The following is a 12,946-nucleotide window of genomic DNA, read 5'->3' as shown; positions in this document are numbered from 1 at the left end:
CACATGCGCACCAGCACAGAAGTGGCACAAGAGAACGTAACAAGTAAGACATGAGATCCACGAGATGAGCAGGGGCTAGACTATGAAGGTCCTTGTAAGCCGGGCTACAAGTTGGGCATTTTCTCATCGCAGTTGTGGGGCATTACACTATTTTAAGCAGAATATATTATTCTGGCTCCAGGGTGGAGGGAATACCATGTAGTTCAAGAGTAGCAATGTTGGAGGAATGGAGAAAATCTAAGGAGCTGTTCTAGTGATCTAGGCAAGAGGTAACAGTGATGTGAACCGAGAGCAACACTGGGGTGGAGAAAAGCAGTAGATATGAATGTGAAGGAAACAAAATTGACAGGATGTAGTTGTTGATCGGATTTTTGACACCTAGATGGGAGAGCCCAGAATAAACCAGGCTTCTGCCCTGAAAAGTCAATTAGATGTTGGAAAATGAGTTGATCTGAGGATGGGGTGGGGAGGTGATGAGTTTAGTTGTAGAACTCTCAACTTTGAGGTGTCCTTGGGGCCCCCAGTTGGAGATGCCCAATAGAAAGCTGAGTGAGTATATGAGTTTGGAGTTTATGAGGAGGATTGGGCTACAGGTGAGACATTTGTGAATCATGAGCATATCTAGGTAGTAAATAAAGCTGTGAGAATAGATGAATGAGTAGAATAGGAATAGAAGATGTCTGCATACAAAGAGGATCACTGACTTTTTAACGACAGTTAATGAAAAAGACACTATGAAAAAGAATGATCTCATTGTTACTATTACAAGGAGATTGGGAGAAAACATGGAAAGACAATATGTTGGGAGTGGAGGTTGCTAAGAGAGGAAAAATAGTTGTCCCCTCAATTGTCCTCTCCTGCTGTGCTTGTCCATTATGACAGCAATAGGAAAGTTACAGGTCATACACAGGGTGAGAGAAGTCTAAGAAAAATGATAGGATTGTGGGTACCCTCGATGCCACCCAAGTGCGCTATACCATTAGCCAGAAGATAACCAGTGATAGCTTGAATGAAGGAGAAATTTCATTTAGGACAATAGAAGGAATAGTTTTGTGTTTTTAAGATGGAGTTCATGTGCGTTTTTCTACTGCAGGGTTTTTTTTTTTTTAGTTTAGTTTTTTTTTTAGTTTATTTTTTAGTTCAGTAGCTGTATCACTTCTCATCTATGAAGTCAGATCCTCCATAAGTGTTTTAAACACCTTCCCTCGTCTTCTTATCAAGAACTTGATATTTCTTCTTTTCCTACACTTTCAACTCCAACCCCCCTTCGAGATTATTTCCATCACCATAAACATGCTCTAATATCTCCCATCTTAAACAAACAAAAATATTCCTTAACCACCAACTGTCTTAACTGCTCCCTTGATTCTCAGTTTTGCGTTCACTGCTAAACTTCCAGGAAGTGTTATCTACATAAACTGTTTTCAATATGTCACCTCCTAGTCATTTTAACCTGTTCTGATCTGGTTTCTACCTATCCATTCACTGAAATTGCTTTTTTCAGTGTTGCGAACATCTCCCTGATCCCAAATCCATTAGATATTTTTCTGTTCTCTTCTTATTCAATCTTTCATATGTATTCAAAACATTCAATGTTCCATCCTTCTTGAAATGCTCTCCTGTCTTGACCTCTTTGCTCATTTTCCTCTTACTTCACTGGATAGTCCTTCCCACTCTTTTTCATTGCTCACTCCCCCTGATTTCTACGTATTCCTCTGGGCTTAGTGCTTGGCCTTGTTTTCTCTCTGCACACTCTTGTTGGGAGAGCTCATCCAATCTCATGGCTTTAAATATCATGTCTGGGCTGACAACTCCTGACTGTACATTCCCAGTCCACACTTCTTGGAGTTCCGTTTGATGTGCCCATTGAATGTATCACAGTCATTTCAAATATGGTGCATTAAAAACTAAACTCTTTATTTCTATCACCATAAAACTATTTTTTTCCAATTCTTTTGCACCTCAGATAATGAGATGGCTATTGATCCAGCTCCTCAATCAAGGAAACTGGGGGATCATATTGATTCCTTTTCTCATGTACTCCCCACATCTAATTCATTTGCCAGACTTGTCAATTTTATTTATAAAATATATTTTAAACCATCCATTTATCTTCATTTCTGTTGTCAGTGCCTAACGCTAAGACACCATGATCTCTCACTTTTGATCACTGCCATAGCTTCTCCATGATTCCTTAGTTTTCCCCTTCAATCTACCATGATTTAAGAGAGTGATCTTTTAAAATGAAAATTGGATTATGGCATTCTCCAGTGGTTTCCATAGCATTTAGAGAAAAACCACACCCCTTGTCTTGGCATGAAAAGTCAGAAGTCCTGCATAGTCTAGCCCCAGCCTACCTCTCCACACTCCTCTAGCTGCCACATGGACTTTCAGTTCTTGAGGTATGCATCAAGATATTCCCCACCTTCAGATCTTGTGTATTTTATTGCTGGGAATCTCTTTGCATGGCTAGCTTTTTCTTATAGTTAGACCTCAGCTCAAATATCATCCCCTCAGAGGTCTTCCTTGATGGCCACCTCTAAATAGCTTACACATTGTTCTTTATCAAAGCACCCTGTTCTGCCCCTTCAGAGCATTTTGTATGTCGTAATTATTTATGGGCATTACTCATTTGCTTGTTTGTTGTCGTCCTCCTATTGTGTAAGCTTTGGGAGGTCACCCTTGGAATTTGTCTCAAAGGCATAGTACTAGGACACAGAGGATGTGATCAATGAATATCTGTTGACCGAATGCATTTATAAAGGGGCTAATTTCTCCCCAAATGTCTAAGAACTCTTGGTGTAAGAGGACAGTTTGAAGATGAAATTTATGACAATGACCCATTTGAGATTTTTAATTAAGAGGCTTTAGGTAGTTTACTTAATGTAAATGAAAGAACAGTCACTTTAGAATTAGTTTGACCTGGGTTCAAATGACGCCTCTGCTTCTTTTCTACTTAGTGGTGTCTCTAGAGCTGGGATCTAGAACAGGGATTGGTAATCGCTGTCACCCTATGCTCTATGGAGTGTCTGACACGTGGAAGTCTTTTAATGAATGTTGGTTGAACTCCTCTAAGTTGAATCTCTCTGGACCTCAGTTTTCTTAGACATAAACTGTATGGATTGATCTATAATTTCTAAGATCCTTTCAAGAGCTCTCTAAATAATATGAATTGAAATGGCTGTTTGAAAATAATCGAGCAATTGTGTTAGATAGTTCTGCTAACAATACTGAATATAAACGCTGAAATAATGTGTCACTGAGATTTTTAACACCCATAAATAATAGCCCTTTCCTTACCCAGTACTTGAAGATAGTATATGAATAATTCAGAAATTATTGATGAACGATAAAGAGATGTTATGGTCTTAGAAGCTTTGTTTTGCTATCTTAACAGCAATGTGTGAACACTCATATTTGCAGTGTGAGGATCCTGAGTCTAATTTCAGTTCAGTAACTTAGAAGATATTAGTGACAGTCAAAAGGAAATAGTGTGAAAAATGGAAAGTGCTTGGGAAATAGGATTAGAAAACAGTAGTGATTCCATCCATAGATATGTTTTCCCCGCTAATTGATAAAGGCAATCAATGATCCTCCAAAATGGTAACTACATGATTTAATTGTCAAAGAAATTAGGTAGAGAATTCCATTCGATTCAACACGCATTTAATGGATGTTTACTTTGTTCAAACTATGTTTAAGCAGTAGTAGAAGAAATTTATATTAAATCTAAGAAGACCTCTGAATAGAAGGATGCTTGCCATCTCAAATCAGAGACCTATAGATTGGAGGCAGTTACTTGGTTTCTTCTATATTAGTGCTTTTGTTTAAGTTACTTTATGCCTTAATTTCCTACCTAGTATTTCCTAGGAGGGATGATATTAAAAATATTTAACAACTTAGAGAGTCATATATATTAATATTTAAATAAACAATTTTAAAATGTTCTCTTTTATTCCCTAAATAAACTAAACCACATGGTATTATAAATCCGCTTACCAAAGAATATATGTTACAGTACAAATGATTCATAAGGCAGTCTCATAATTTCTAAATAATTGTTGATTTCTGGAAATTGTTGGTTTAATCTGTTGATTAGAGCTGTCACTAGCTAAATAATCCCATGAGTCAGCCAAGATTTCACATAGGTAATTGCATCAAATTCTTCCAATGTTTCCCTCCTTAATTGATAGTCATTAGGTGATTTATAGTCTCCATAAGTAGAGAATTTCTTTTACCATCAATGATATTGCTCATAGGCCCTCAGCTTCTGCTAAACCAACAGTAGTTATAGTAAATTTCTCTCTCCCTCTTATAATACTGTCTGACATTTTTATATTTTCAATATTTCCACTACTGACTGTCATTGAAATCATTTATTGAAGGAGCTTGAGCCTGAGCTTTCAAAACAGAGGAGAGGCACAGTGTAAGAGCCTGGGCTCTACTGCCAGCCTGCCTGGGTGTGAATCCTTGCTTGGACCCTTACATTTGAAGTAACTGCTCTATACCTTAGTTTTGAAATCTGTAAAATGAAGATGATAATGATGATTCAAGTAAAACTCTCTGATGATGTGCCCTACAATAATGTGAATTAGTATATAGGACTATTGACAGTTGCCCCCAGTCTTCCCTAACCGTTATTCCTAAACAGGCAGTGGGCTACAGCTCTTACCACTTGAGTGGGTGGAAAGCTGAGGAGGTCAGCCTCAGCTATGAAGCAGAGAGGTGGAGGGTCCAGTACCTTCATCCCCAGTAGAGTTTTTGCACTGAAGTGATGGTATGGACACTGATAACTGGGCAGGTTCCCGAACTTGCTGCCACTGTCCTGAAAGCCACAGCCAGCCATGGAACCCAGAATTATCTATATTGACGTTTAAGCTTGTGTAGACAACCACCGTCAATTGAGCAACAGCCCAATCTTCTGAGTTAGGTGGGGGGACCCAATGGCATTGCCCAGGCAACGTGATTTGTTTTCGAAAGAGAGCTCATTGGAACAGAATCTTGGAGACCTGTTATGCCAAAAATTAACTTTCTAGTTGCTTAATAGTGAGAAAGTAGAAATGCTCTCCAATGTTGAGAGGGTGGAGTGGGGTAGGGTGCTATGGCAGTCAGGGGGGAGCTAGGGGGATGGAATTTAAACTGCAATTTACCAACCAATATAGAAATATTTCAATATTTTTAACAACTCATAGGATTTACTGATACACATCAATTGAACAGCACCTCTACTTATGAAAATTCTCTTGAAAATTAAAATTATTACATGTAAAGCATTTAAAAAAGTGCCTGGCACAGTTAGTATTCAACAAATGTTAGCTATCATTATTAGCTTCTTTTTGAGAACAATATAAGAATAGCGTCCTTGTTTTATTCAACTGCTGCAGTGAGAAAAGCAAGACAAAAATTAGACTAATTACTGGGACCATTATGCTTCTTTATATCTTATTATAGTTAAAAGGCCATTGTTATTCCTCCAGGATCTTTGTTTAGTTTTAATTTAAATTGATTTGACATTATGAAGAGAAATAGAGGTGGCATTTTGGGATTGATAATGCTAATGCTGGTTAGAGGTATTTTTGTCACTTTGAATTTCATGTCTTGATAACATTGTTTTTCCTTGACACTGATCTGTTTCCTATGTACCTGTGCACTGAGAGCAGTGCCTGGCAGATCGTAGGCGTTAGTAGTTGTTGAATGACTGAATGTATATTAAAGGGCCTTTTAAAGGGAAAGTGTGGATTGTGAGCTGACAATAGGCGTGTTTATGTCAGGTAAAGTATGTTTTCTCAGAAAAAGGCAGGAGAAAAAAAATTAGCAAGTATTTTAGGTATATTGGCCTAATAGGGATGAGTTGCGTGTAAGTTATGAGGGTTCACCTGCGCCATTGAGCCTGGAGACAACTTTCTCCCTTATACTGTATCCTAACAGCAGTAGTGATGGGTGCTCCTTGACTCTCTGCCTTAGGAGAGCTGATCTATTTGGGAGGAAAAGAACTTTCCATGTTTCCTACAGCCCAAGATAAGAATAGACCTTGAAAGCTGATCTAGTTCAGAGCACCCAAGGACAATTTATATACAATATCACTGCAAAAGCTTCACAGTATGCCCACATCTCTTACCTTTGTCAACTCTTTCCTTCAGCTTTTCTCTTCCTTCGCTTTTGCTAGGGAAAAATTCTCACCATCTATGTCCTGATTCAGGAGATCTATTTCTTTCTGAGAACTTAATCTCTTTAGGTTCTTTCTAGCTTGAATATTTAGTACAGTGCCTGCCTGGCATATACAAAGCATTAAATACATATTATTTATGTATTTAATACATACATTTATTAAAAAATTTAGACGTTGTTTTAGCTTCTCTCCTCCATCTTTTCACTTCTCTAAGGATACTTCTTTTACCTGCCTCAGTTTCCTCCCAGTGCAAGGTCCTCGGGCATGCTCACACGTCTACACAGTGTTTTACCGGGAAGAAAGTAGAGTAACAGCAATTTGGTATGGCCATTTGCCGCTAGGAAGGTAGGTAGTAAGGTACCGCTTAGTGAGGTAGGACATGATACATGGTTTCTACAAGTATGAAAGATCTCTGGAGATGAACAGTTGGCTTTATTTTTCCAAGTGGCTTCATGTTTATTGTTAAATCATACATACACATTTGTTTGTGTGCTAACATGGGCTTAGATTATGGTTTATGGAAATCTATATTCTTAAATCATTTAAAAAACTAATATTGGGGTTTGCAAATTTAAACATGTTCATTTAATTTTGTCTTCCCACAGAATTTTGTGCGTCATCACTGGGTGCACAGGCGTCGGCAGGAGGGGAAATGTAAGCAGTGTGGTAAGGTAAGGGCCCGGACCCCACGGCCATCTCAGGAGGTTCCCCAGCCTTTGCAAGCACCCGATGTAGATGAGTCCTGTCACTCGAATCCAGAGCTCAGTATGTCACTTCCTTTCCGAAAGGCCTTATTTCTCCCAGTTCCCTTTCCTTAAGAGGTGTTGGAGAACTCACTGCAAGAGGCAGTGGTCTTAATACAAGGAATTAGCACATTTTAAGAGAGAAGGATGCACTTTTGTGGTGAATTTCATTGTTGATAGTTGAAATAATAGCACTTCCTATTTTCTTAAAACCCCCTCCTGAGGACTACTGGCCCAGCATACTTCTTTGATCAGCAACAGAAAATCAATGGGTTGTTGAACAACTTTTGTTAATATATTATTGTGGCTGAACAGAACTGTGTGGAAGGACAACACAAAAGGAAGAAATGGGTTGCTCTCTTAGGATATTATCCAGTTTCTGCAAAGAGATGCCTTTCTCAGTTGTGGTTATTTTTGTCTAGTCTCTATCTTAGTATGGCTGGTCACAGGCCCCTCAGAGTGCAGGGCCACTGGGAAAAGTGAGGTGGGGTCTGATAGCTGCATGCTATGGAACTCCATAGATTCCACATGTTGTTGACCCCAACAGATTTGGGTTAAGGCTTTTTTCAGTGTACAAAGACTACTTTAGGAATGAAGGGATCTTCTGGGAAGGTTAAACTGGTGGTGAATCACACTACAAAGATTTTTTTTTTTAACTGACATCACTAGTAAGCTGGGCTCAGTAATGGGAAGTTTTGATTTGGTAGAGAGTGGATAATTTGGGAGAATATATTCCTTATCAATTAATTCTTAATTATTTACTCATGAGACTCCTTTTGTGTCAAGCACTGGGGTGAGCTAAGCCGTATAGCATTTTTGACAAGAGAGGGATGCAAGGAAATACTGGCTGCCTGAGGTAGAGGTGTTGAGAGTGAGCAAGACTTGGAAAATGTTTCATTAATTTTGCTGTTTTTCCCACTGCGTAGCCATTGGTTGCCAAGTTCTTCTTTGAGAGGCTACACACCTTAGCCTCAAGAGTATGGCCCTCCATTATAGCTGATGTTATCTCCTCCAGTTCAACCCAGTGACTCCCAGTTGGTTCCTTTCTAGCCTGTAAAGAAGACAGATGAAATAGGTTGAAAGGGGGAGGAGGTGCAAAGAAGAAGATAAGGAGGAAGGAAGAGTAGAAAGATTCTTACTAGCCATCTGACATGGCTGGGAAGAAGGACGTCAGTCCTCTACTCTCATGTGACCTTCCTTCATTGGGTCCATCTACCCTTCTCTTGCTGGTGTTGCCTTGGGTCCTGTGGATATTCTCTTGCTTAGTGGATTGTAGACTATCTACAACTTCCCCATAAGAATGTGTGTGTGTGTGTGTGTGTGTGTGTGTGTGTGTGTGTGTGTGTGTGTAAGAGAGAAGAAACAGGCACAGCCGATTTTCAGGTCAGATGTTAAGAGTAGGAAGGATCTAGATGAGCAGGTTCTTCACTTTGGAAAAATATCTACACTGGACAACCTAGTAGCTGGCACCACCCCAACAACATAATAGAGTTGGAGGAATTTTATTAAAAGAAAATCAATAAACATTATATACATTGTGATAAGTAGTCCCTAGTGTCATATTACACTCCCTCTTCTGGTCTTGTCTTCTGTTGGCATGGTCAACTGAATGAGAAGAACTGGACTTCCTGTATTTTGAGTTGCTTTGACCATGTCTCCTTTCCTGCCCGATGTTCTCAGGCTGCCATCTGGGAGTGCTCACAGCTCTCTGCTTGTCATAGCTATCAGTGAGGAAGTCAGTGATCCCAACTCTTCATGTATAATTCCCATAATATTGTACAATTGTATTCATCTCCTGTGTTTATAATCTAGCTGCTCATGAATTCTCAGAGACTCAAGCACTTATGGCATGATATGGTCTTAGACCTGTGTCTCCTTGTTGGATAATAGATAACCCTTCTTTGGCTCCTGGCTTCTACCCTGGATTAGAGGAAAGGTAGTGGCTCTATTTCCATTTATAGATTAAGTGATTGCAAATTCATTTCAAACTTGGCTGCTATGCATAATTTTCATCAGTAGGGTTGTACATTCTCCTATATCCAGAGATTTCTAAACCATCCCCCATACACACACACACATCCTTATACATATTATTCCATAATTTACCCTTTGGAATGGGGTGAAAAATACTTCACTTAGCAAAACGTTTTTTTTTTAGAACTGGTGGTTTGCAAACTTTTGTAGTTGTTAGGGAGTGTTTATGGTTAAAAAGTGTTTGTGGTTTCAGTTTCTACTTTTTAAAATCAACAATAAAGTAAATATTTGGACTAATTTTCTCTCAAGCTTTGAATATGTCTTTGGCTGAGTGTGTGTGGCATTTAATGAATATCAGATGAGAGAGCTCAAGATTCAGTTGCCCAGTTGCTTTAACATTTGCTGGCTACCACAGGCTGCCATGTTTATGACCATTACATAGTTTTAAATTTTTTGCATAGTCTTTGTTTGATAGTTTTTATTCATAGTCCTATATTATGTAAGAGTCAGAGTCCAGGCAGAAAAGAGATGGCACACTCACACTCAAATTATGTAATTTGATGAGTGTTTAATATAAAGAATATTTAAAATGTGTGAGCAGAGTGTGGAGAAACCACAAAGGATAGTGAAGAACTCTGACGCTTGTAAAAGCAGGGAACTATGGTCCAGCCAAGTCTGAAGAGGCAAGGGGATGGAGAGGACCTCTTCAAAGGAGCTGTAACCTTTCGTCAGGAGACTTAGTCACCCTGAGGTCACCTACCAGCTGAGGGAATAAATATTCTGACTTCACTCACCTTCAATCTCCAGTGGCCAAACCCAGTAGAAGAAACCAGAGCACAAGGGACACTCTTGAGGCAATCCATAAAAGTCACCTTTTTACAATGGGACATGGGCTAGAGAAAGAGAGAGAGTGGGTCTGGAGGGGCAGTGGGATTGATCTAGAACATACTGTTTAACATAAAAGCTGTATTCAATCGATGGTTAAAGGCAGGGTGCATATTTATTCTGCAAATGTACCTCTTACTAATCATCACCACATCTACACACTGCATTCATTCAATCAATATTCAACTCAACTGAGTTATCCTTAGTACTTTAAAAAATCAATATGCTAAGAAAAAATATAGTCATGATTATAACTAATTTGACCTTTCATTTTTGAAGCAACCAAGCATCCAAACCCAGCAGTGTGGTAATTGTGGAAATATGCTTGAAATCACAGTTTGAAAGCTTATCTTTTATTTCATTTAGAAATGTATATAAAAGTTATAAAAATAAATGAGTTAACTTTTTTAAACTCAATTCTGAAATGTCAAGCATCAAATCTTGAAAGCAGCTTTTAATACAACAACACATAGTTAAACTTTGGTCTACATTTTTGATACCTTCCGTTTCCTAACCAAACATGCCATACCCTTGTGAATTATTTGTCCATAAATCATATGGACTTTCTTATGTAATTAGCTTAAGTAAATAAACAGCATGTAGCATTAATTAATTAAATGGGAAAATGTCAAAACTACTCTTTATTGTAATGAATATTGTTAAAAACTAATTTAAAATGAACTTATGGTGAACTTTAAATATTTTAATACTTAAAAAATATATATACGTAAAGGAAATATACTTAATAGCATTTTTGTATTGCAAAAATCCCAAAAGGATTAAAAACATTCCATGAGAATACAGTTGAAATATTATATGAATAGTGAAAAGGATTACAGTCTAAAAATAATGGAAAATATGGAGCTTTGGGGGAAGTTCCTTTATCAACTGAAAGCACCATCCCCTACTGATCTGAAAATATGTGTGCCCTGGGGGTCAGCTTTCAAGAGACCCTGCAAGGTTAGGGACAAAGAATGGAAGGTCAAGGATGAGGATCCATGCACTGGTTAGGCAGGTTTGGTTATTTGCCTGTCTGTGTGTTTGTCCAGCTATAACAGAGGAATCTTCTGCTGTTAGCCTCAGGAGGATCATTGAGGAGGGGTAGAGTGGGTAATATGAGGGCAAAGAAATCCCGCCTCTCCGTGGAGCCCCTGCCAACATAGCTGATGGAAGCCTGGCTTTTCCTTCTGTCCTTGGCTGATTATCAATAAAGGGGACAAGGGCAACCACGATTCTACTCTTTGCTTCTGTGTGTTTGGCTACTTTAGCTTCCTCATATAGGTGGTATCATGTAGTATTTGTCCTTCTGTGTCTGGCTTATTGCAATGAGCATAATGTCCTCCAGATTCATCCATGGAAGAGGAAAGGGGGAGGTATTAGTCAAAGGGTACGGAGTGTCAGTTATGCAAGATGAGTGAGTCATCTAGATCTACTGTACAGCGTATTGCCTGTAGTTAACAATACTGTATTCTGTACTTAAAATTTTGCTAAGAGGGGATATATTACGTTGCGTTCTTATCACAAAAAACTGTTTAAATAGGGAGGGCAGGAGATAACTTCTGGAGGTGTTGGATCTGTTTATGGCATAGATTGTGGTGATAGTTTCACAAGTGTAGACTTGAAATTCATCAAGTTGTACACATTAAATATGTACAGCTTTTGTATGTCAATCATACCTCAGTAAAGTAGTTTTAAAAAAAGGGGACAGAGGGCTGAAGGCTTAGAAGCAGTGCTCCTTGCTGCAGTCCCCAGGTGGGTAAGTCACTCAGTTCTCACCTGTAGAGCCGTTTCTGCTGCCGCTGCTACCCTGGTCTTTGGCATGGTCAGTGTCCTAGTAATTACAGCTAATGTGATGCTCTGGTCACTCTGGTCCCCATTGCTCTTTCTTCAGAAGTGAAGGCACTAGGATTGTGCAGAGAGAGGAGTGCAGCCACAAGAAAGGCCCCAGCCAATTCCATAAAGAGCTGGAATAGCCCCTCAAAGTTGCCCTTTCCTGACCAATCATTGGATGTGGGCTGTCCTTGGCCGAGGTGATTCTTTTAGGCTTAGGGCAATTCCTAAAAATGCAGGGTGACTCCTTTGAGAGCCATCAGCCTCCAACACTCCTATCAACTAGAGGAATGAGATGAATGAGAGTCCTGGTACTGTAAGAGTGGATGATATGGGGAGTCAGGGCTACCTACTCCCGCACCTTGTGCACTTTGATCCTTTTCATGCCAGATCCCAGATATTCCCACTTGAATGTAACAATGATTGCAGCTGGGCCTACCCAACCTGTGACTTAGTGAGCTGACAGAACCCAGCTCATGACGACCTGGTGATTTGTGGTCAGGTGTTCCTCCACCAGAGCATAGTAACATGCCAGGAGCTGTTTTTTGAAAGATATGCAGTTCTCTCCTGCAGATGGCACACTTTTGTTTTCAGAATCCTAGGGTCTATGTTGTAATTCTCCTATTGGTGCTTGTCATAAACTCCACAGGGCATCTTTTCTCCTCCTCAGTACTTCTAATACCATGGGGTCTGCTGGGTTGGATGGCCCAAGTGACAGGGTCTACTTTTATTGCAGACTGCACTTGCTGCAAACTGTTTCATGCTCTGGGCTCCACTCTAAGCTGGCAGCATTTAATATCATCCAATAAATGGATTGGGGCAGTATTCCCAAGTGTGGAATATGCTGCCTCCAGAATTCAAAGAGGCCTACAAAGTGCTGTGCTTCATGCTGAGTGGTCAAAAATGCACTAATTTGTCCTTTAGGTTAGACAGGCTATTCTAGCTTGCCCTGGACCACTGAACCCTAGAAGCTTCACTGATGTGTGGGACCTCTGATTCTTCATAGGGCTTCTCTCCCCACCTTCTATCTCACCAAGGCTTCCAATGTACTTTCCATTTCTTGCTTATCCACTTTAACATGATGCCATTGATATGGTGGACCAAGTGGTTTTCTGCAGAATGTTCATATAGTTCAGGTCCCTTTGCACTACGTTTGGATAAGATTCAGAAGAGTTAAAAGCCCTGGCACAAGGTTGTAAAGCATACTGTTAACCCTACCAAGTGAATGGAAACACTTTTTGATTCTTTTTTCAGAGAAGGATGGAAAAGCATTCATTTGCCAAATCAGTGGCCACATGTTACACACTCAAGGCCAAAAGATATCAAATTTGGCACAGTATCTGTG

At 39.5% G+C, this 12,946-nt stretch overlaps 1 protein-coding gene across 8 annotated transcripts in view; it reads left to right on the top strand.

Annotated features, from left to right (window-relative positions):
* DGKI (diacylglycerol kinase iota) overlaps window positions 1-12,946 on the top strand; it is a 309,867-nt gene that overhangs the window by 74,970 nt on the left and 221,951 nt on the right. For all 8 annotated transcript variants that reach the window (XM_058530901.1, XM_058530951.1, XM_058530892.1 and 5 more), the window contains exon 6: window positions 6,775-6,840. In XM_058530901.1, coding sequence (XP_058386884.1) covers window positions 6,775-6,840 — 66 coding nt within the window. The remainder of the gene's footprint in view (window positions 1-6,774; window positions 6,841-12,946) is intronic.

This window comes from Diceros bicornis, chromosome 3 (assembly GCF_020826845.1).
Source record: "Diceros bicornis minor isolate mBicDic1 chromosome 3, mDicBic1.mat.cur, whole genome shotgun sequence".
In the NCBI taxonomy this organism is placed as follows: Eukaryota; Metazoa; Chordata; class Mammalia; order Perissodactyla; family Rhinocerotidae; genus Diceros; species Diceros bicornis.
The sequence above is the reverse complement of the archived record's forward strand: the minus strand, read 5'-3'. Positions and strand labels throughout refer to the sequence as shown.